This window comes from Amphiprion ocellaris, chromosome 10, assembly GCF_022539595.1.
Source record: "Amphiprion ocellaris isolate individual 3 ecotype Okinawa chromosome 10, ASM2253959v1, whole genome shotgun sequence".
Taxonomy (NCBI): domain Eukaryota; kingdom Metazoa; phylum Chordata; class Actinopteri; family Pomacentridae; genus Amphiprion; species Amphiprion ocellaris.
The window spans coordinates 7853912-7878162 of record NC_072775.1 but is presented as its reverse complement, the minus strand read 5'-3'; the positions used below and the strand labels follow the sequence as shown (position 1 = coordinate 7878162).

Here is a 24251-nt window from a genome sequence, read left to right as displayed (position 1 = left end):
CTGAAGGAAAAGAGTAGAAAAATGTCAACAAAATGGATGTTGACATTCTTTCATTGCTGTTCTGTGTAATATTCTTCTTTTTTAGTTATCAGAATGTTCAAAATTTGTTATAAAGTGAAAATAAACATATTTCAAACAGTAGAAAGTGGTTCAGACCAGAAAAACCCACAGATGATTGGATTGATGTTTTTTATGATATTCTAAAGACTGAAATAATTATTTTTACAGTCAAATTGCAACAGGACACGTTTCTGACAAAAACTGCAAAATTGGATAGTGGACGTCAAAACTGTACGATCATTATCGGTTTAATGTAATTTTTTTTGTCTATTAGGTAAACTGATATGGGCATCAGGAAGACACATCCTGATCTTTAGGCTAATTTAAGTCTGGATTTATATTTTTATCTTTTTTTTTCTTGACACTGTCGTGGCAAGAAACTTGGTATTAAGGCTTTCTGATTCTGACTCTGATGTAAAGAGATTGTGCAACTAAAGGAACATCATGCAGGAATCCCAGTCATGTGTGTGGGTGTGTCATATACATATATAACATTTACATTTTCGCACAGTAATAATATCTAGCAGACTGTAGATGCTGTGGTTGCTTCTATTCCAGGGTGTGTGTGTGTTTTTGCGCTCCTCCTGATGGGCTCGGTGAGGACCACCCCTCACTGCGGTGCAGGAGTGAAGGATAAATATATCCCCCTCCTCCTCCTCCTCCTCCCCCTCCTCCTCCTCCTCCTCCTCCTCCTCCCGCTCCTCCTCCTCCTCCTTTCGTTGAGTCCGCAACATCCTGACTGGCCGAGGCTGGTGATCGCAGGCAGCGGCGGCGTCATGCCCCCACAAGACGAATGAATTAGAAAAAGCTGCTGTAGCCTCCACCTGCCTTTCTCCTCTTTCACTTCCTGTGTTGAAGCAGAAAACCACCGCTGCCCTCATCCTGACAGTGACAAGCGGATACCAGGTTAGTAAAAACCTTTATATACAAAGATTAGAAAATAGATATGAAGGGAAAAAAGCAATGGAAAGGCGCCTGTGTGTTGCTGTGGATCAGTGGATCAGTATGCAGGGCGCTTTTCTGGGGTCCATGGTTACATCTTGGCTGCACTTGTTCACTCCAACTCCTTTAACTTGCTCTCAAAGTGCGCCTCATGCGGTTTTTTTCTTCTCTCTCTCCACTATAAAAGTGGAATCTGTTGTTTCTACTCCGATGCACCATTCTTGGTCATCCCGGTCGGTGCTAAATATTCTGTGAAGTGAGTCCCCAGCGCCTCTCAGATCACATAGCACTGCAGCTGCACCACCAACTGCAAGAGCTATAATAGGAAGGAGAGGTAGAGTTGCGCAGCTGACGGTGCTGATTCCGAGGAGCCACAGCTCTGCAGTCCTATTTCAGTCACTGCCCTGTCGATCTGAGGGGCTTATTAGTAAAATGCCACCTCGTTAAAGCAGCCTGGTTGCTTCCAGACTTGAGGAACATGTGCCAGAATGTGTTGGCACATTAAAACAATGCAATCATTGTAATGATTTTCTTGTGTATGTGTGTGTGTGTTTTGAATAAAAGAAACATAGGTTGTTTGTGATTTATTGTATATGAAAGGTGCTGATGACTTCCTGCCTCTCAGACATGCTCAGTTATTTCCTGCCCTCCAAACACTGATTCTACCTCACTTTCTTAGAACTTTTCCAGCATTAAAACTCATTTTTTTCCCACTAGTTTTGGTGCTTTTTTTGCCTTCTAATATTGTACAGCTGATTGCTTTTTAACCCGTTAGGCGTCCAGTGTGCAGATTCACCATGGGGATCAAGGCTGCCCTCCCCAGATATGAGCTGTATCTCTACACAGCCGTGCTCGGCGGGGCCTTGATATGGGCAGGCAGTTGGATATTTGAAGCTTCGAGCGGTGAGTGGTGTGCAACATGTGAAGAGACGCCCGACAGCACACACTTAACACTGTCAGTGGAAGTCAGAGGGAGTTAAAAATCAAGACTGAGTGTACAGAAATCCATTCAAACTGAAGCAAATGGACACATTTCAAGCAGAAACTCCAACTACCAACATCACGAGTAAAGAAAAATGTTGCCCTTCAAGACTTTCAATCCAGTAACTCACTGAAAGATTGATGCAAATGCAAATGAGCTTTAAAAAACAGGCTCTTCAACTCTATTTCTAGTTCATTTGGCGGTTTCCCCTAAGGGATCACTGCTTGCTCTTGTTAATATGAAGACAATTTAAAGATGGTCCACTTACCTTCGAGTTATTTTAAGTTACTCTGAGACATCTAATCCCAAACGCTTTATCCTGAAATAATAATTGTGTATATTCAGACTTAAAGTGGCCTCTGAATGGCCTGAGTGTAATCTGGAGGCTGGTACTGTCTGTCACAGTCTGTGCAGTCACATCAGCCTGTTGTCTGTCATCTTTTTGCCTGCTTTTCCTTCTTTAGTGCTCACTCTCTGCCTCCTCAAATGGTCATTTATGGCATTTTCCTGATGCTCAGGTCTGCGCGCCACAGCAGCACTGTACTCTGGTAATAGAAATCTGGCTGTGTTCCCAGAAGTAAGAGGCTTTCCCTGACTGACCTCACATTTTGATATCCTTTTTCACAGCCATTAGTGTAATCAGGCGAAGCTGGACGAGCTGCTATGTCAGTCACATTTGTTGACTGAAGTTCTCCACATCACTGCTGCATTTATGATGACTTTCAATTATCACAGAGATTGCTTTCATCGTTATTTTATCTATAATTTCTGTGTTTTGTCCAGATTTTGCAGCACTAATCTCCTACAACAGGATTATGACCGTATAAAGAGTAGATGTCAGCCTCAAAAATAGAAAAAGCTCCACAATGAGTGTATTATGTAATATTTGATGTTATCAAATGGACCAAATGTGCTCTCACACCCTAATGTGACAAATCCAACAATTACACCAAAGCTGTTTAGACTGTGAGCACCTGCAGAAGCTTTTTCTTTTAGAGGATTAGTGAATATTTCTCAACATAAAGGATCAATGCAATGATCTGAAATCCTGCTTTATTGATTAAACAATTGATGCACAAATTCTTGCATTTTGTTCAGTGATTAACCTCATTTTTTCTTCTTCTGGGTTCAGACAATGTAAACAGAAAGGCCTTCAAAGAAAGTGTGAAACCAGGATGGCATTACTTTGGCAGGAAAATGGTACGTTTCTCATATAGGTGTCTCTTTACGGATGGAAGATGCCGTCAGCGAGTGAGTTCTCATGTGTTATTAATGCGTTTTTCTTTGCTGCAGGATGTTGCGGACTTCGAATGGATGATGTGGTTCTCTACATTCCGCAATCACATCCTTTTTGCTCTTGCCGGTCACGTGATCTTTGCCAAGATATTCACCCTGGTAGCTCCAAAGGTGCGTGCATGTGCATCTGTTTTATATGTCAAAGAAAGTGTGTGGATTCTCATGAGATTGCCCTGTATTTCAGTTAATGTCTTCTCTGTAGTTTTTACACTTTACAAAGTCGTCCCACAGGCCAGATTGGACCCTCTGGAGGCCGCTTTTGGCCCGCGGGTCGCATGTTTGACACCCCTGCCTTAGATGCATAAGTGGCTCAAAAATGATGCGATGAGGTCATTTTCTTGCAATATTTTTGTAATGAAAAGTTTTTATCATTTCATTTTCCAGCTATTCCTCAAAGAACATGCGTTTGATATCATCACATTTACATTTTAAGTTACCTTTTATACTAATATTTGCAGTACTACCCCAAGCTCTTTATCACGAATAATCATACAAGAGAGGATGCAGTGCACAAACTTAGAGGGACAAAGAACAGCAACAGCTGCAGGAAGAGTGGAAAAATGTCAACATAATTGATGTTGACAGTCTATCAAAACGTTCAAAATCTGTTATAAAGTAAAAATAAACATATTTCAAACATGACATCTTTCGTTTGTGGACAAAAATATTATAAATACAATAATTATTCTTAACCCAAATGATAAAAAATGGCATAAAAACACATTTATTCTTATACGGGTAATTTTTGACCCACTTATGGAAGAGTGTAGGGTCCAATCACTTGTGCATCTAAGGGTTAAATTCAATGAAATTCTATACTTTTCTATTCTGTTGAGCAATCATATTGTATATTTAAACCCCAAGACACGTTACTGCTTTTATGCATGAGCATGAGTTCTGATTCTGATTACTTTCTGTGACTATATCGACATATTTAAAACAGTTCACTATGTTTTAAACATGTTCTCTGTCTTGTTTCATGCTTACACTGAAGATTGGTATAGATGGATGTAAGGTAACGTTATTAAACTTTAGAATTTTATAACTTGTCACATGTTTCATTAAAGCTACTCATTTTTTAATCATTCCATCCTGAAGTGTCTCCATTTCTTCAGATACATCAGTGTCACTGTATTCACGCCACTCTTCATATGTGTTGCTGCAAATTATTAACAGTAAATGAAGTAAATCTCGTCTCGATGTCACACTGACACTGGCCCCTTCTTCCCCACAGCACAGATCTTTGATCTTTGGCGTATACGGTGGTTTGGCAGTCCTGATCATGATGGGCTGGACCTTCATGGCTCTGGTTCTGTCTCACTGCATCATCCTCTACAGCGTCGCTCTGGTTAAGAGGAAATGGATGTGCTTTGTTGCAGGTCTGACCACGCTGGCCTCCATCAAGCTGGAGCCGTATAACTCCTGGCAGGTGACTGAGGGATCCACTGAATGCTCCGTTGTTTTGGGGAATTTGATGGAGGGTTTAGAGACCAGACCAATACAACACACCTTACAATAACAATACATGAAATACATTTAAGACAGCTAATTCAGCTGAGTTGTTATCATCGTCCATGTCCACAACACTGATGTTTTACTGTCCCCCTGCAGGAATCCTTGGTGACGGGTTCCTTCGACCTGCAGGACATCTTGTTCTATGGCGGCTGCGGCTTCAGCATCATTCGCGGGATGAGCTTTGCGTTAGAGAACTGTGAGAAAAAAGACGGAAACTTCACGTTCTCCGACCTGCTGAAATACAACTTCTACCTCCCGTTCTTCTTCTTTGGACCTATCATGACTTTCGACCGCTTTCATGCCCAGGTGAGGATTGAAAATCGAACTGAAAGTGGAGAATACAAGTGAAATCTGAGCAGGTTTCTGATCTCTGACAGTGACTGATTTATTGAGCTTTGATGCGTTCATCAGCATTGCATGAGAGGCTCCTGAAAGCTCATAAAACCTGGATCCAGGACAGAAAATAGACACTTTAGGCCCATTACCACTTCAATTTAAATTATTTTAAACGCTGTCTTTTCATCTAACATAGCTGCATCTATTCTTTAAGTCATTTTAAATGTAATTTATTTTTAATCTGTTTATATAGCACTCAAGACCAGTGCTAAGTGGTTTACAATAAGCATAAAATTTTCACAATAAAATACACAGTTGCTTGAAAGAGGTTTAACAAATTGTAGCAATGGATGAAAAAAACAGAAAATAAAATATCTATTATGAAATATAAAAGAAATGGTGAATTTAAACTTAAAATAAAGCAATGTAAGATTTCAATATCAAGAATAAAATACTGTGTAGCTGAAAGGCTAAGAGCAAAAGTAGACTTTAAAATTAAAAGAACAGTTGTAAGAAAACCTCAAAATAATATAAATTAATCTTCAATGTGATTTCTAAACAGATACTGATATCGCAAGACATCGTTCCTTGGGCAGATTTATCAAATCAATCGTCAAACAAATGGGCAGCGAGGTGTAGTGTCGTTAAAATTTTAAAAAATGAAATTCTCTTTGCTTTGGAGTTGGTTAAAAAAAAGGTGGGGGGAATCCAGCTACTGTCAGTGCTGTCTTACTGTATTAGTATCTACATATTTAAACTGCTGTTTAATGTGATTTCAACTAAAGAGTATAATATGCTGATTGCCCTGTATTATATAGTTTACTTAGTGAACTAAAAAGTTTTATTCTACAGGCCAACAACACTCAGCTGACGCGTAAAGAGAGAGAGATGTGGAACATCACCACCAAGGCCTTGCTGCATCTGGGAGTTATTCTGGTGGTCGACGTCTTCTTCCACTATCTTTACATCCTGACGATCCCCAGCGACATGAAGCTGGCCACCAAACTGTCTGACTGGTGTCTGGGTGAGTGAAGAAATATCTGACTTAGTGTAGTTTTTTCTCAATAGTTTTTAACTGTAATTGTTTTAACAAAAGACTATTATTTCACAGATTTCTAGTAGTAGCTTGTAAAATCCACAAAAACATATTCATTTACGTTATCTGCAAAAACAAACAAACAAAAGGTCTACACTGTAAATTACATCCACATACATAAATTATTTTACAATATTTGACCCTAAAATTTCACTGTTCACTTTTCCAGCTTTCCTTATTTTATGGAATTACAGAAAACACTATTAAAATTAGAAAAAAAAATCTTAAAAAACAGGCCAAAGGGTACATAATCTTCACATTTTGCAAATACTAACTTTTTTTAATGTGTAACTTTAAAAGTACAGTTCCACTGTATTTAAATCAGCAAAACATATACTTCTTTTACATTTTGCTTTTTTTTGTACTGTTTTTTGTTTAGCTTTTGGTTTTTAGGGTGTTTTTTAAACATTTTTGCTACAGTATTCCATTGTTTTTAATGTTTTCTTTTACTGTCCAGTATAATCTTTGTAATCGTACAGTTTGATTTTGTACTTGTAGTTGATATTTCTTGCTTCACCTGTTCATTTAGAAATACTGCAGAAAAAAAGTCTTTAAACCATGATCGGACACAAAATTCAGCAAAATATTCCCCAAGTTTCTGAAAATTTGTAAAAGCTTCAGGAAGAAAACTCCAATAATTCCTTAAAAGTTTCCCTTAAAAGTTTTATTTTTTAAAAAAAAAAAAAAAATTTGGCAAGAAAATTCTTGTAAATATTTTCAAAAAATGAGAAAAAACCTTCCAAAAAATCCTAAAAATATCTAAAGTGATTACATATATATCAGTAAAACTTGTAATATTTTCTGTAAGAACATTCACGGAAAAATCAACCAGGCTGATTTTTTTGTGAATGTTCTTAAGAAATTTTTTTTACATTTCTTTTTTTCCACCAAAAAAAATGTTCAAAGATTTCCCAAAAATGTTGAAAATGTGGACATCAGAAGTTTCACTTTGAAAATATTTTTTTTCCCACATTTTCAAACTTTAAAACGGGTCAATTTTGACCCACAGGACGACACGAGGATTAACACAGGCATTTATTGCTCATCAGCGTGCCTTTTTTCCATATACCCTGCAGCTGGTCTGGCTTATTCCAACCTGGTGTACGACTGGGTGAAAGCAGCCGTGATGTTTGGTGTCATCAACACTGTTTCCACTCTGGACCACCTGGACCCTCCTCAGCCTCCCAAATGCATCACGATGCTCTACGTCTTCGCTGAGACGTACGTGTCGCTCACAGTAGTCATGTGTAACCTTAAAAAGATCTGTACAGTTTCTTTGTTTGCTCTGCTCAACCTTGAAATTTAGTAAAATATTAAGAGTAAAATTTCTGTCTTTTGTAGGCACTTTGACAGAGGCATCAACGACTGGCTGTGCAAGTGAGTGTCTGGATTTAAGTTCATGTATTTAAAGGACAGAGCCTGGTACATATGAGGTGACTTTGATCCTAAATCTGATCTGAAATTTTTACAGGTATGTTTACGACTACATTGGTGGGGATCACGATAAAATCTTCAAAGAACTTCTTGCAACTTTCTGCACTTTTGCCATCACCACCCTGTGGCTGGGTCCATGCGAGCTGGTTTACATCTGGTCCTTTTTCAACTGCTTCGGCCTCAACTTTGAGCTGTGGGTGGCCAAGTTCTTCTCCCTTCCACCATTTTCTACCATAGAGGTGAGAAAAAATGCAGGCTTGTTAAAAATGCTCTTACTGTTGTGCGTAAGAATTTGTGTCTGACGTTTTTTTTTTTTCCATAGAAAGTTCAGTAATTGGGTAAAAATTCTGAAAATGACAATGAAAAACATAAAATTTCTGAATGTGCAAATATCGTTAATCTCAGGAATTAACTACAAGGTGTCTCTTCTAACTCTGAAAGTCCATTCTTAGTGGTAATTATTGATATCTGACTAGGAAAAACTTAAGAAAAAGGCAGATTTCCTACTCAGTAACTCGTTCCTTATGCTTGACATCTGTTTTTTTTTTATATCTAATTCTCCATCATAGCAGCCTACACAGTAAACTATATGCAAATATGCCGTCTGTTTTTGATGTAGTGAATAAAATCCATAAAGACTAATTTCTGTGTATGAAAAATGCACAATTCTTAATTTTTATCTGTTAAAATAATTCTTTCCTGCCTTAAAATGGCTTTGATGTAACTTTACACTGTTGCCTCCTTCAGATCTATGAAGTCTCTGCCTCTAGACAATAAATCTTTTGTGTCTTTTATGCTCTTTGGTTTATTCAGTAAAGTGTCTGTTGATGAATGTTTGTTGATCACAGAAAAGCCACAAAGTAAACCTGGAGGAAGCCTTGGTTTTCTTTGTTTCCCCACTTTGTGTATAGAACATGCAAAGGCCGAAAATTAGGTAAATTTAAGGCCCGAATTCCCCCCTCTGAGGTACATTAACTGTAACATAAGTTCACCGTTGGAGTAGAGTGAGTTTGAAACTAGTTGTGATGTCAGCTAAACACCCTGAAACAACCTAAAACCAACAGCTGGGTGAGCTCAGAGAAACTTTGAGGCTCCCAGTTTAGATCATTTTGTAGAGTGAAGGTCAAACAATCACTCTTTGTCCACTCTTCAAACCAACAATCACTACATGAAGTTCTGCAGATTTTGTGCCAGATACCTGAATGCACCCGTATGTCTTCTGATTTTAGGGTGCTATGGGTGAAGCCATGTCACGCAGGATCCGCGGTGTGTTCAACGCTGCCAACTTCTGGGCCATCGTCCTCTACAACGTTCTCTCCCTCAACAGTTTGGAGTTTGCCAAAATGGTGGGCCGAAGACTGATTTTCAAAGGTGAGGAACAAAAAGATTATTTTATAAAGAAACACTTTTTTCTGTTACAATCAAAGCAAGAAGAACACAGAAAGACATCAAAAGCAAAAGAAACTCGAGGAGTAGTGTCATCTTTGTTGCTGAGAATAAAAGGATTGTTCACAAGAGACCTGCACGCCTTCAGAGTTGTACTTTTTTCTTCTGATTTCCTCTTATCTTCCTCTTTCTTTCTCTTGTTTTTTCCTAGGTTTCCCTCTGTCCACCCTCTCAGTGCTGTTTGTCACCTACTGTGGCGTGCAGCTGGTGAAGGAAAGGGAGCGACAACAAGCTCTGCTGGAGGAACCGGAGCCAGTGAAGCCAGCAGAGGGAGACAAAGAAAAAGCAGAATAATCAGACGGAAAATCCGAGTTCCACAGACTTCGTGGTCAACAGGCCCTTGTGTGGTTCCATCCTCGGCCTTTGCGAACTGTAACAGAACCGGACTGTAGCAGCCAGTCAGCAGATTGTTCACAAGCCGGCGTTTTTGCTTTTGTTTGTCAGAAGCGAGGCAATGTTTTGAACTGTGAAATATCCTCAAGTGCACTTGCTGTAGATAATCGCCACGTTCTTTGGCACAAACCCACCGATGGTGCATTTTGTATTTGTCTTTTATCTGAACAAAAGATTGTCTTAGCATATTATAATAAGCCTGCCAAAACTATGAAGCTATATCTAAGAGTATATATAAGGACACACGGTATTTTAAAGGAACAACTATTTTGCTCTGTGTGGTTGTGTCCTTGTTCATTTTTGATTTTTCTCAAATTTTTTCTTTCTTTTTTAAAAACATCATCATTACTATTATTCATTTTAGTCATATAGTTTCTTAATTTTTGCCTTAGACTCGATTTATAACAATTTCTAATCATACTGAAAGTGTTTAAACTTGAAAAAACTTGAAATCAGGGCGTCACAAATGGAGTGCAATAAGGAAAACGAAGGGTGCTGTGGAGATCCTCCACATAGCTTGCAGCTCTGATTGTAATGTGTATTTACCAAAAATAACACTGTATGGGTTGGTTCACTGTATTTAACTGTTGAGAATGTAATAGTTTGTTGGAAAATTGAATGTAGTTCAGTCACTGTCTGGAGAAGGTCTGCCTCACTCCACAACCACACGGTGTCTCTGCAGGTTTGGCATTTCATAATCTTCCCTGCTCACATGATTCAGGCCCTCAGTAAGGCAACAGGCCCAGCAGGGAATGTGGGTCAGTCTTATCCCGCCTGTCACCAAAACCTGCTGTGTGTCTTCAGTGCAGCTGGCAGGGAGAAAAAAAACTTCATGCAGATTGTAATGCCTTTTCTCTCTTCATTCAGAGGTTTTCATTTCACACGTTTGACTTGAAATAAAGTTTTGTCAAATCTGTGCTCTGAGTTTGTGTGCAGTAAATATTGCAATGAACGTGTTGTTTGTTTGGGATGATCTGCATGTAAACATTTACATTAATTTAGTTTGAATGGATGAAAATATTAATGACGAGTGAGTCGCAGTTTGATTGTGTTGATTTGCCTCGAACTTTCACCACAAGATGGCAAAGTTTGACCAAAGCAGACCATAGGACATGCATGGTGCACAAAGAATGATAGAAACTTTCAATCCAGGGCTCACCAGGTGTGTTGGCATCTCACTCTTTGCCCAATTAGTTTTGTTGCATCATTTATTCCATTGTATAAAAGATGAAAAGTTCAGAAAAATCTTGTTTTCTACCCAGTAGTTTGAATGATAAACCACATTTCATTGTGCTGTCCAACATAGAGAGCCACTAAAACTTCTAAACTTTTTTTTTTTTTAGCAGGCTGACGACTGACACAAATACATGATAAGGGGGCCTTAATTAATGTGATTAGTTGAACTGTGCTTTTTCTGCTGTAAAAACCTATAATGGCTTCAACCCTATTGCTCTTACATTTTGGTTCAGCACATTTACAGTGCAGTAATGCCACACAGTCATGCCAACTATATGTTAGATACAGAATAGTCACAACAAAATAAGCCTTAAAATGGGGTTCAGTGAAGTTTAATTTCACAAATTATGTGTTATGTAGGTAAGGAGAGCAAAAACACAACACTCACAGCTTTCATTTAATTTAATTTTATTTTATTTTTTGAGCCTGAAGCAGCTACAATGTCAAAAAAAAGCATTTACTCCTCTTGAATTTTTTTATTTATTCATTTTCTACATCAAATCTTGGTTAATATAATTTAGCTTTTTGGACAAAAATTGACTAAAAATGGCCAGTGACTTCTAAAAAGTGATATCTTCAAGCACCAACTGGCTTCACCTGTGTTGAATTACATGAATACATATGTAATTACTTATATTACATTTTATATTTTTCATTAATCGACATTACCTTTTACTTAGTCAGACATGTGCGATAAACCAACAGAGACCAGAACGTCTTTGTGAGTTTTATTCTTTGAAATAAGGGTCAGACAAGCATCCAGAGTGCAGAGTGAGAGAGAAACAGGATGAAACAAACTTTTATTTACAGTGCAGAGTCTGTTTCTGTTTTCTGAGAAGAACAGCGGTTCTCATGGTCAAATCTAGACTGAGGTGCAAAAGATTTCAGACATGCAAAAGGTTACAGCAAGGCCACATATTATCACAAACACAAAAGGTTACTGATGGGCCAGAAGGTTATTAAAGACCAGAATAACAAATTTCACTAAAAATTTTGAGTCTTTTGGCAAATTTTTGGCAGAAAAGGGGAAACTGAATTGACTCTCTGTCCGCTGCTCACACAAATGATTTCAGTTGACACTGTAATAATTGTAGACATGGGGCTTTGTCAGTCTTTTGTTAATCAGTTCATCTGATTGCCTCTCTTTGCTTTCCTACATTTGTGTTTTGAATGTAATTAATTTGGCACAAAAAGAAACAAAACAATTTGAATTTGACTGATGACATTTATATTTTCCCCAATTTCCAATAGATTTTTATTGTTATCATGACTTCTTTTGGTATTGTGACAGCCCTACATCGACGTATCTTAAAAACAAAATACAGAACAGCATAAATATTGACAAAAAGAAAAGAAAAATGGATTTGAAATACTATTCCCACAGTCAGAATACAAAATTTCTCACCATAAACCTCAAATTTAAAACTGTTTGGTGAATCTTCGTGAAGAGTTTAGCTACAAGTGACATATTGTGAATATCTTTGCACCTCATCTCATAGCATCCCATTTTCAGTTCTTATTTTTATTGGCCTTGTCATAACAGAGAAGGAAGAACGCATCCTGTTTAATTTCAAAACTGGCCTGGTCCTCTACCTTTAACATCTGTGGTTCTTCTTCCAACACATTCCCTGGTTTGTCACTTTCAACCAGTAGATGCCAGTGTTGTTTTTCGCTGAGGGTGTATCCCCGATTCACAGGATTAAAAGAAGGCACAGACATATGCTACACACGTTATGTATAAGCATGTAGCATAATCTCCATTAATTTGAATTATTAGTTGTTTAATTCATTAATCATCAGTTTAGATGGACCAGGAAAGTGTTTCAATCATGTATAAATAAGATTAACTCAGTGACTCATTAGATTTATTAAAACTGGAACGCTTATCATGTTCAGTTTATTCATAAAACTAAGTGGAACTATGGTGATTTAAATAGAAAGAACAAGTTTATACAGTGTGTCACCTGTTGATTATTAAACAGGAAGCTGTTTCAAGTGATGTAATAAATACATATGTATACAGTGTGTCACTTGTTCTTCAAGTGAATAACCAATACATTTAGGTGGTGTATCCTCACTTGATGTGTGTTTTTCTAAAACATGCGTAGTTCTGGTGTCACAGGAAATTTACTGGGTAACATGTGGGTCTTCCAGGAACTGCTGATGCTTTTACTGTCATAAACCTCCACTGGTGTACATGCAATACAACAAAACTGCTCAGTGTCAGTGCGTTCATTTCAACTAATCAAGCCGATGACAACTTGGAAAAAGTGTGTGATCAAAGCTGCCTGGTGAGTTGTTCTTCTGGATTTAACAACCCCCATCATTCAGCTGTTTGTGTGTCACAGGCACCAGTGGGTTGGTCCATTTCCCCGTCCACCAAAATGGATTCGTCAGTTTTGTGAGGATCCCGTCTATAAATAAACCTGACTTACACACTGACTGACGACCTCAGACAGCTGCAGCTACCAGCCAACCAACCCCTAAAGACTTTTCATAGCAATCTGACCGGCCCTCGTGAGCACCAACAGTCCTGCTCCGTAGTGGGGAGTAAGTAGGGAGCCCACCAAACCCAACCGGGACAAAGCAACGGAACAAAATGGCTGCCCTGACTATAGACCCCGTGGAGCAGCCTCGAATGTACCAGCAGACCCTGCTGCAGGATGGACTGTGTGACCTCTTGGAGAATGACAAGTTTGTGGACTGTGTTCTGAAAATCCAGGACAAGGAGTTTCCCTGCCACCGCCTGGTTCTGGCAGCCAGCAGCCCCTTCTTCAAGGCCATGTTCCTGTCGGACCTGGAGGAGAGCAAGAGGAGGGAGATCGTCCTCAAAGATGTGGAGCCTGGTGTCATGGGGATGATCCTGCGCTACCTTTACACATCTGAAATTAACCTGACAGAGCAGAACGTCCAGGATATCTTCATGGTTGCCAACATGTACCAGATCCCCTCCATCTTCTCAGTATGTGTGTCCTACCTCCAGGAGAAGCTGGTTCTGGGTAACTGCCTGGCTATCTTCAGACTGGGGCTGCTGCTGGACTGTCCAAGGTTAGCTCTGGCTGCCAGAGAGTTCATCTGTGAACGCTACCCGGTTGTTGTCAGGGACCAGGACTTCCTGCAGCTCGGCCCCAGCGAACTGGCCATCCTCATCACCTCCGATGCCCTCAATGTTGACCGGGAGGAGCTGGTGTTTGAATCCCTGATGGACTGGGTTGGGCACGATGAAACAAACCGGCTTAAGGATCTACCAGAGCTGCTGCACTGCGTTCGATTCAGGCTCATACCTTTGGATTATTTCAAAGAAAAGGTGGAGCGTCATCAGTTCATCCGGTTCAGCCAGGAGATCAAGAAGGAGCTGGATCTTGTTAAAGATGCTCACAAGGGGCGTCTCCCCAAGCCAAAGAAGATGGAGAATGATGGGGCAAAGGGGGGAGAGGGGAGTGAGGACGAGGAAGATGATGAGGAAGGGTACCTGCCGGGTATCCTCAACAACAACCCTCGCTTTGGGATGTTCGAGATGGAACTGATACTTATGATCAATGATACGGGGACTGTGGCCTACGACCCGGTAGGAAATGAGTGTTTTGTGGTGTCAGAATCTACAGAAATTCCCAAGAACCACAGCAGTCTGGTGACGAGTCACAACCAGGTGTTTGTAGTTGGAGGACTTCTCTACAATGAAGAGAACAAAGATGAGCCCTTCAGCTCTTATTTTCTACAGGTAGTGTGTCCATGAAGACCATCTGTAGCTCTTTACAACCTGAAATCAAATGGTTTATGTTTCATTTTGCACATTTCTTCTGTATTTAATTCCTCATGCATCACTGTTTTCACGCCTAGTTTGACCCAGTAAGTTCAGAGTGGTTAGGGATGCCCTCACAACCCAACCCTCGCTGTCTGTTCGGCCTGACTGAAGCTGAAAACTCCATCTTTGTTGTTGGAGGAAAGGAACTAAAGGATGGAGAGCACGCCTTGAGCTCAGTTATGATCTATGACAGACAGTAAGTTCAATTAAGTTCCATTTAATACAAAACTTCAGAACTGATGTGCATTATCTAAATTATAATCACCTCTCCTGAAAATATTCCCTTCACCCTCCTCTTAGAAACACATTTACTTCATCATTCCAATTATCTGAAAAACCCTAAAATCACCAAACCTAGAGAGACACAGGTCCTTTGTTTCTCTCAGAATTGCTTCTGTGTGGGTCTTTCTATTCAGCTTTATCATTTATAGAGTTGAGTCATGATCCTCTTTTTTACATCCAGGTCATTCAAATGGGGAGAGTCGGACCCTCTGCCTTATGAAGTGTACGGACATGGAACTGTCTCACACAACGGTCTCGTCTATGTCATTGGAGGAAAGTCTGAAAGCAAGTAAGTGGCACACCAAGCTTGATTTATATTCTGTTTTAGAGAACAGAATATGATTTCACTGTCCTCATTAAACACCTGCACAGTGTTATACTTTGTAGCTGTGATATCATAGATGATCCCTCTTGGGCTCTGCCTTCACAGATGTTCTACCAACCATCCATCAGGTCTGCACTGAGATAAATTACTGTAAAAATACAACCAAATTCTAACTGCATTGTACAGTTTTTCCAAAATATGGTTAAAAACTGCAAAATCTGTGCTTTTTTGAGCCAATAACAGGAATTACCAATAACAGCAGGCTACTGTAAAAACTGACAGCATTTTTACTGGAAAATTTGTTACACTATGTAAATAAAATGTGGTAAATGAAGAACTGACAGAAAAGTCTGTGATCTTGAACTTGACACATGAATAATTACAAGTGTCTGTGATGTACACTACCAGACAAAATTTTGGACACACGTTCTCATTCAATGGATTATTTAATTATGTTGTACATTGTAGATTAATACTGAAGATATCAAAACTATAAAAGAATACATGTTGTAAACAAAACAGTCAATCTTCAATATTAATCTACAATGTAGAAAATAATACAAATAATTTAAAAAGCATTGAATGAGAAGGTGTGTCCAAACTCTTGACTGGTAGTGCATGTGCCTCTGCCTTCATTCATTCATTCGTTCATTCATTCATTCATTCATTCATTCATTCATTCATTCATTCATTGAACTTGTTAATTTATTTGTGAAGTTGCACTGTCAACAGATCAATGCAGCATATTTGCCTGTCTGTGATTGTGTCTTTTTTCCTGTTCAATTTTGAATTCATGCCCCAAACTATTATTGAGTTTGTGGATAAATAAAGTTCTGCTGAATTGAATTGAATTTTTTTTTCTAAGTTAGGGGATTCACAGGACACAGATCTAAGTGAACAATTAAATATTGAAGGCAGCAGAGGTCAGCATATCTTGACTTTCAGTTTCTAGTTCAGGTCAAGGCTTCTATAAAGTCCTGGCTCCGATGGTTTCCATAATGCAACTCAACACCATCTGTCTTTATATCCTCCCTGCCTTCTTTCAAACCACACACCTCTAACTGGTCATTTCTGTCAAAAACTAAATCACCTTAACCCCAAGCTAAACCAGCAGACGATGTTAGTTATCTTACAAAACGTCCAGACTCTCCTCTTGACAAATAAACTGAACTTCGTGTATAAAACCACCTTTAACACACGGCATTAAATGTTTTTCTGCAGGAAATGTATGAGAAGATGCTGCGTTTACAACCCCACCAAGTTTGAGTGGAAAGACCTGGCTCCTCTGAAGACGGCTCGCTCTCTGTTCGGCATCACCGTCCACAAAGACCAGATCTTTGCAGCCACCGGCGTCACCGATTCAGGCCTCACCAGCACTGTGGAGGTCTACGACATCGCCACCAACAAGTGAGACAGCTGTTTGTTTTTTCTCCGTGTGACACACTTTATCTGGTGGTTATGAGGTGAAGCATCTGTCCACAGTAGTGAATTGACTCAGTGAGTGTGAAAAAGAGATCATTAGATCATAAAACACCACTCGGGAGTCATACAGTGATACAGCAGCTTGTTTACCACCTTCACTTCACTCTGTGTGTTTGATTTTTGTTTCCTTCACGCTTCAGGTGGTCTGAGTTCACAGAGTTCCCTCAGGAGCGCAGTTCCCTCAATCTGATCTCTGTTGGAGGTTTCCTGCATGCGGTGGGCGGCTTCGCCATGATGCCCAGTGAGACCAGTGAAGAACCAGTCCCCACAGAGATGACCGACATCTGGAGGTGAGAGGCCACCACACAGAAAGAGTGTGATCAGAAAAACTTTACACAAAACTAGTTTCACTTTTTAAGTCGTGAAGGAGACTGAGTTTGACAGAAAGTTTAGAAAAACATGCAATCAAATGTTTTGGTCAGTATTCAGAGTTTGATGCTAAATGTTTCTTGGAGTTCTCCTAAAATCTAAATCAAACTGATGCTTTTACAACTATTTCGTAGCTTGAAATCCACATACAATGCAAAAAGACTTTCAGTGAAGAACAGACGTCTTCTATCTAGTAGTTTAATTTTGAAAATTCCAGTGAGAGATAAAGTTTAGATGCCATTTTAATCATTTCTAACCTGGCATTTTTTAAATGGGCAAATTATTTTTCAGCACAACGCAGCATAGGAACACCTGACTTTACCCAAACAAACTGACCATTTCCAAGTCACAGGGAAAAAATCAAAGGTCTAATTTGTAACCTTTAAGTCCTGTAAAGTCCCGTGTGTTCCAATTATCAACAAATCCCTTTAGAGTCTAAAACCAATTATCTGAGCCAATTAATTGATAGCAGCAAGCATTGTCCGTTGGTCAAACCCTGGTGCAGCTTATTCCCTCTGTGCACTAATCAGCGCCTGGAAACAGACCCTCACAATGCACCGTTATCTCCTCTTTAAGTAATGTTTGCGTCAAGCTGGTATATAAAATTATTACAGATGGATAATTCTTTTTAGAAAATGAAACAATATTTTGGCGATCTGCTTTTAGAGATACCCATGTTTGTTTAAAATTAATAGTCATTGGGTTGAGTGCTACAGATATTAGGTGACACGCTGTTTTCTTCTGTTGATTTCATGGGATTTGTTGAGAAATCTAACAATATGCCACCTCGCTTATAATATGTTCTCACAATGGTTCCATTCCAGTTAGCTGTTGCATCTACAGTCTCCTGGTGTTGTGCATATTGTCTTGCAGTAATATACTGACATAGCCACCATTAAGCTATTTATATGGATTTTCTGCTTTGGGAAGTTGGAAATTCTGCAACAAAAATGACATTTTTCTGTATATTAATGCATTCTCATGAAACAATTTTGGGTAAAATGGAGGCAAATTTAATCCTTGACTCCAGAAAATGTACTTTCTATGTTTTGCGCTTCTTTTCTTTTGCCATTTTAATGACCCCAAAAAAGTTCTTTTTTCGCGAAAACATTCTCTGTAGATGGAAAGTATTGAGATCTACTGTTGGGGAAAAGCATTACAGTTGCATTTACAGTTACATTAAATGTTACTGTAATCACATTACATTAATCTGCAATGCAGTGAAGCAATGCATCAATTAGTCATCAATCAGTTCTAATTACTGCTTTCTGAAATGCTCTTAGGGCTGGTTTTCATCAACTTTACTGCTTCTTTATAAAAGACCAGAAATCCTTATTAGGACATGGATCCGTTCTTATATGTCAAAGTAAAAATGAAAGCCAAATTTATTTAAAAAGCACATTTAAAAGCAACAGGAGTTATGCCAAAGTGCCATACAGTTAGGAAAAATATCAATAAAAAAAAAAAAAAAAAAAAAAAAAATAATAATAATAATAATAATAATAATAATAATAATAAAAATTCAAATTAAATTAGAGAAATTTAGAAACGAAAAGCCTAAACTAAGAAAAAAATAATAGGAATAATAAAAATACAACACAGTAATAGACAAGGTCAAAGTGTCTCCACTTGAATCAAGCTAAAGAAGTGAGTCTTAAGCAGCCATACGTGGGCATATGTAAGGTTTAACTTTATATTGTCAACTAGAAATTGTATGACAATCCATCTGAAATGATGATAAAACAGATAGTTTAACAAATATCTTCCTACAGGGAGTAAATAAGTAATGATTACTGGATTCTAGCACTGTTGAGATCCCATTTCTTATTACTGTATGCTATCCTAAGGCTCTATAAGAGCACCAAAAATTAACATATTTATCTTTTCTACAGGTATGATGAGGCGGAGAAGTGCTGGAATGGGATTTTGCGTGAGATTAGCTATGCGGAGGGATCCACTATTCTTCCGGTGTCTCTCAACACTCTGCGTCTCACCAAGTTATAACTGAACCGAACTGTTGGTGCCGTGAGTTTAATGATGGAGGTAAATGAGTGCACTCATTATGGACACTGGCCCAGATTAGCTGAGGGTATATAATGTTTCAGGGTAACAATTGAACTCAGTCTCTGAAGGTGGAAAAAAGAAGTGTTATGAAATCAGCATCAAGTTGCATTATCTCATGTTTTACAGCAGGGGGCGACAGATATATGCAAAGTCTCAGTAGAAGATGAGTTAAAATATGACATGAGATTTATTTTCTAAGAAGCTAAAATGTTAATTTGTACATCTGTTTTTTGTTATATTATGCTATAAAGTTTCTTTATTACCTGTAACACTTTATTTAGATAGAAATAAAGATGACGGATAAAGTTTCTTTCAGTGATGTGTACTGAAGCCATATCCACAGTGCAAATGGTTTTATTCCTCTTCATTTGACAGTTTGTTCAATAACATCTTTATATCTGACTCCACATACTGTACAGTACACTGTATTAGCTTAAAATTTACATGGCAACAAATGAGAGACACTTTCAACACTGTCAACTTTACACTGACATTATGCAAATACCACGGGTGAGGAACGTACGTTAAAATGTAAACACTGATTTCCAGTTGACACCTGAGCACTAAAAGTATCACCGTAAAACACTTCGAAAAGCAATGTCTTATCCATATTTACAGGTGAACATTATATACAACAAGAGCTGTGTGCGACATTTAGTCTGAGGTACTTTCAGTTCGTTTCACTTCAGTTTCACTTTTATACACACTGGTACAACAAGAACAAGAAGAAGGACAAAAAGTAAACATCGACATGATCCCTATGAGAAGGGATGCTGTCACGGTATGTACATGTGAGCAAATGAAAATGTCTAATCCGAAGAGAACGTGGCTTCAAATAAATGTCTGACAACATCATGGAGCAGAAAACCACCAACCATGACATTAGTCAGTTTGATAAACTACATTTACATCAGACGAGATGACGAGTCCACCGCTGAGCTGGCAGCAGGCTGCAGTTGGAGTCTGATGCAAAGATCTGAGCGTGCTCCAATGTTAACATGGTGACGTTTAACAGGTCAAATGATTACTCACAATTAGTTCTAAACACAAAGCACAGCTAAAGCAGAGGGGAGTATCATTAGTTCTGCAGGTATTTGAACTGAAAGTATTGGTAAATAAATTTGATGATGGTGCTAGAGTCTGTGGTTCTGGAGAAATAGTTTAGTATATTTATATACAGTTACCATTTACCAGATTTACTGTCCCTCTTCGCCTGTCCTGTGCATAAGCATCATGAACATGCACAAGCTCCAGTGGACGTCCAGTAGACATACTGAACAGTGTTGTTAGTGAGAGGTTAGCTGGTAAACTGCCACCATGATAAAGTGTTATGTGAAGCGTAATGCCTCCCAGCCAGCGTTGTGACTGCTGTGATAGTCTCATTATGGGCTAAAGGAGAATTTTTAATAATATGCTACATGCTGTGGCTGACCTGTGTCACATGACTGCATTAAAATCAGTTTGAACAGGACACAAGATGATTTTAATCCTTGTGTTTTCCTGTGGGTCAAAATTGACCCGTTTTAAAGTTTGAAAATTTGGGGAAAAAAAATATTTTTACAGAGAAACTTCTGATGTCCACATTTTCAACATTTTTGGGAAATCTTTGAACATTTTTTGGTGGAAAAAAAGAAATGTTAAAAATGTTTCTTAAGAACATTCACAAAAAAACCAACCAAAATCCAGCGAATTTCACTGGATTTTGGTTGATTTTTTGTGAATGTTCTTAAAGAAAATATTACAAGTTTTACTGATATATCTGTAATCAGTTTAGATATTTTTAGGATTTTTTTGGAAGATTTTTGCTAACTTTTTGAAAATATTTACAAGAATTTTCTTGCCAAATTTGGGGGATTTTTTCAAATAAAACTTTTAAGGGAAACTTTTAAGGAATTATAGGAATTTTCTTCCTGAAGGTTTTGCAAATTTTCAAAAATTAGGGCCATTTTTTTGCTGAATTTTTAGATTTTTTTTCAGACAAGGAAACAATATTTTTTGGTGCCCGTAAATGAGGACAAGAGGGTTAATAGAATCCATTTTGTGTTATTGATTAATCGGCTGCTGATTAATAGGGCTGACGAGTAGCTGTAGAGAAAGCTGTTTAAAAATTGCTTCCCTACATGGATCAGACAGCTAGTGGACAATGAGAAGATACTCACTGAATGTGGCTAAATGTGTGCATACTCCATCTTTAAACTTCCCCTCTGGCCATTGATTAAATCCCTAAAAACTACTCTTGATGTGACATATGACAATTTTTATTTTTATGACAATAACCCCTTTCTGCCTAAAAATGGTTTAGATGTAACTGCACACCGTTGCCTTCTTTAAAATGTGGAGCTCTATGAAACCTCCGCCTCTTTCTCCACCCACGCATCTGCTTCTTGCTGCAGCTTGAGCATACCAGCTCACCTATGACTCTGCTTGTACACTGTAAAACTACTCTACGCTACACAATGGCAAGTTGTAACACAGGATTAATTCAGCTGTACGTTTCTGAACCAGAAAACAACTCTGAAGAAGAACTGAGTCCCACCTCCAAGCTGGCAGGATTCACTGTTTAGGTTTGTTATGTATGAAACCCAGGCTGTCATTGGTACACTGCAGTTTTAAGGTGGAAATGGTCAGCCATGGTGCCAAAAATGTGCCAATCACTTTTGTAGATGACGTGTTTTACTGACGTATTTTACTGCAAGTGATCTTGGACCCACTCGTGGTGTTCGATGAAGAGAACAAAACAAAAGACTCAATAAAATGAACTATCCATGAAATCCAGTTAATGGAAGTTAGTTATTGTTACCACACATTTATTTACAACTTTGTGTATTGAGGACTAATGGAACACATCTGGTCCATTTATTAAGCGCACTCAGGCAAAACTAAAAGCCTTCTGTAATCTGAGATAAATTTCACAAGCTGGAGCTTTGTCCTCTCTGCTGGAATGTTAGCCGGCAGTAATTCAGCTGAGTGTATTCCCTGTATAAAACTGTCACAGCCAGGATAGGAGCGTCCAGCATGCTGGTTTATGCTAAAGATTCCCCCTCTGTGACTGCTGCTCACGGCAGCCTGTCATTAATGTTGTTACCATCGGTCCCCTAAGCAACATGGGCCATTAGGTTAAGTGGTTGGAGTCCTCTTGTGCAACACACCCTTTTAATAAACATCTCACTTCTTATAGGATACAGCTTGTATCTGGCTTTATCCATCTTGACATCAGATGGGAAATGCCAGCTCATTTCCCTTTAATTCACTTCAGTGACCATATTGTTTATGAAGATATCTCTGCCTGCAGTGGTGAGTTTGTAACTCTACTTGCCAGTAACCAGTTCAGGTTAACTCATCCTGTGATCACAACCAAGCACTACACTGTGTTGCAAGCCAATCTGTTTGCCTATATGTAAATATCAGACACCTGACTGCCAGTACAGTCAACCTCCATCACAATGAAACTTCAAATCTACTTGAAAACAGTTGTTGTCAGCTCATTCATTAAACTGCTTCCATGGTGGTTTCAGGTGTCACTCAGTACTTGTCATTTCTGACAGGTAATGGATACAATCACAACAAACAAATGTTAGCTTCAGTGTTACAATGACCCTCAGTAACAGATATCTACTGTGTTCTAACAGTGCATGCAAGGCACATGTTGAGTATATGATGATAAAACCAGAGAGGCGGGTTAGCTTTATATGGCGGAGAGGTGCTCCTGACATGCAGACGCCCGTCGTGTTGATGGGCTGGTTTTGGTCAACATGGTGATCTGGGTGCTGAAGTTGTTGCCGTTGCTGCCGATGGAGGGTTGCTGGTACTTGGTGTCTGCACCCAGAAACCTCTGCAGCATCCATCTACGCCACTTACGCTTAATCTCTGCCTGTACCTGCAGGCAGAGGCAGAGAGGTGGACAAACAGGACGGAGTTAAGGGGGTATGACACACAGGAGGGGGAGGTAAAATGAGATTTAGTGACATAAGAGGGACAGTAAACATCTTTAAGAGCGGCCTTTTGTTTGAATTTACTCACCTCTCCGTTCAGGAAGCAGTACAAGACGGCAACAACAAAACCCTGTCGAAGAGAAAAAACAGATAAAACGGCCAGTAAGAGCTGAAAAGAAACAGCAGTGTGATAGTACAGCTGGGGAAACACTCAAAATATTTGTACATGAGTAATGATATGAGATTATGACCAACTTCGGGCTCAGACAGAAGGTTCATCTGGATCTCTGGGAAATGTTCCCAGGAGATATCATTCTAACTAAAGCACTTATAAATTAAGAATACTTTCCATTGCTAGCTTTCCATCATTGCACTTTGCTCTCAGTGTTTACATTCAATTTAATACTCGGTAAATCAGCAAACTCTTTATTTCGGGCATAAAAAATCAAACATGTCAGCTGAACGAACCATCCATTCACTTAATCAGACAAACCGTCTTCATGCTATGAAGCTGTTTTAATGCAAATGACTCCTGTTATCTATCTGGAGCTTTATTTGTTGCACTCATTCTGCCTAAACTGCAATCTTGCAGAGGTCGGCAGAGAAAGTAGAGTCGCTCTTATAGCTTGTATGCAGTTGTGATGTTACCTGAAATGACCCCAGAATAAGGTCGAACACCATCCGCACTTGTGGGTGAATGTGGTCAGGGATGAATGCAAAAATGATGTAGTTTATTCCAAAGAGAGGTATCAACAAGAGTGTGGATTTAGCAAGCCTCCTGAAAAACAGAAGAAAATTCACAAGCGAATAAAAGACCTGTCGTCACCATTGTTAAAATCCACAAAAGCAAAGGTCAAGGCCATGTTTGTCCCTGTGCAAGAGCTATTTCTCAATGCCAAGACTTAGCAGCAGAGAAATAATTTATTCATTTCCACCTGATAAGAAGCAACTGTAACCCACACTACAATAGAGATGTTGACATTCTGAAAAACCTACGAGTACTGATTGGATTCCTTTCTTCCAATGTCAGGGCAATTCATCTTCTGTCGCAAAATCCGGATTATACAAATGAAGAGGAAGAAGTTCACCTGCCATGAGAGCAGCAGACTGGTTAATGCTGCATTACGCAGATCTGGATGTGAAACGCTACTGATGTGGAGGAGTTGTGACTCACGAGGATGGTGACTAAAATAGGTGTTTTGATGATCCACCAAGGACTGTCATCAATTATTTCCCAGCATCTGACAGAAGAGAGG

The 24251-nt window shown here is 38.9% G+C and overlaps 3 protein-coding genes across 6 annotated transcripts in view; 2 read left to right on the top strand and 1 right to left on the bottom strand.

Moving 5' to 3' along the window:
- Window positions 1–784: 784 nt before the first annotated feature.
- Window positions 785–10416, top strand: hhatla (hedgehog acyltransferase like, a). 2 transcript variants are annotated; one of them, XM_035954737.2, is made up of 13 exons: window positions 785–966; window positions 1778–1905; window positions 3117–3184; window positions 3278–3391; window positions 4275–4295; window positions 4515–4709; window positions 4892–5101; window positions 5984–6155; window positions 7304–7448; window positions 7569–7604; window positions 7699–7900; window positions 8891–9032; window positions 9259–10416. In XM_035954737.2, exons 2-13 carry the CDS (start codon window positions 1800–1802, stop codon window positions 9399–9401), a joined length of 1554 nt encoding a protein of 517 aa, XP_035810630.2. In that variant the 5' UTR covers window positions 785–966; window positions 1778–1799; the 3' UTR covers window positions 9402–10416. The 2 variants fall into 2 exon arrangements, with proteins under 2 accessions (XP_035810630.2, XP_023140298.2); XM_023284530.3 differs by lacking the exon at window positions 4275–4295 and having other exon boundaries at window positions 786–966.
- A 2802-nt stretch (window positions 10417–13218) lies between these two features.
- Window positions 13219–24205, top strand: klhl40a (kelch-like family member 40a). Of its 2 annotated transcripts, XM_035954743.2 has the most exons (7): window positions 13219–14457; window positions 14577–14737; window positions 15005–15112; window positions 16370–16555; window positions 16771–16920; window positions 18892–19042; window positions 24026–24205. In XM_035954743.2, exons 1-6 carry the CDS (start codon window positions 13336–13338, stop codon window positions 19001–19003), a joined length of 1839 nt encoding a protein of 612 aa, XP_035810636.1. In that variant the 5' UTR covers window positions 13219–13335; the 3' UTR covers window positions 19004–19042; window positions 24026–24205. The 2 variants fall into 2 exon arrangements, with proteins under 2 accessions (XP_035810636.1, XP_023140301.1); XM_023284533.3 differs by lacking the exon at window positions 24026–24205 and having other exon boundaries at window positions 18892–19373.
- Window positions 20765–24251, bottom strand: part of LOC111577974 (vasoactive intestinal polypeptide receptor-like) — a 39649-nt gene continuing 36162 nt past the window's right edge. For both annotated transcript variants that reach the window (XM_035954744.2, XM_023284523.3), the window contains 5 exons: window positions 24170–24236; window positions 23992–24083; window positions 23644–23773; window positions 23084–23125; window positions 20765–22940 (listed from right to left, as the gene is read on the bottom strand). In XM_035954744.2, the coding sequence (XP_035810637.2) occupies window positions 22749–22940; window positions 23084–23125; window positions 23644–23773; window positions 23992–24083; window positions 24170–24236 (523 nt within the window). In that variant the 3' untranslated portion in view covers window positions 20765–22748. The remainder of the gene's footprint in view (window positions 22941–23083; window positions 23126–23643; window positions 23774–23991; window positions 24084–24169; window positions 24237–24251) is intronic.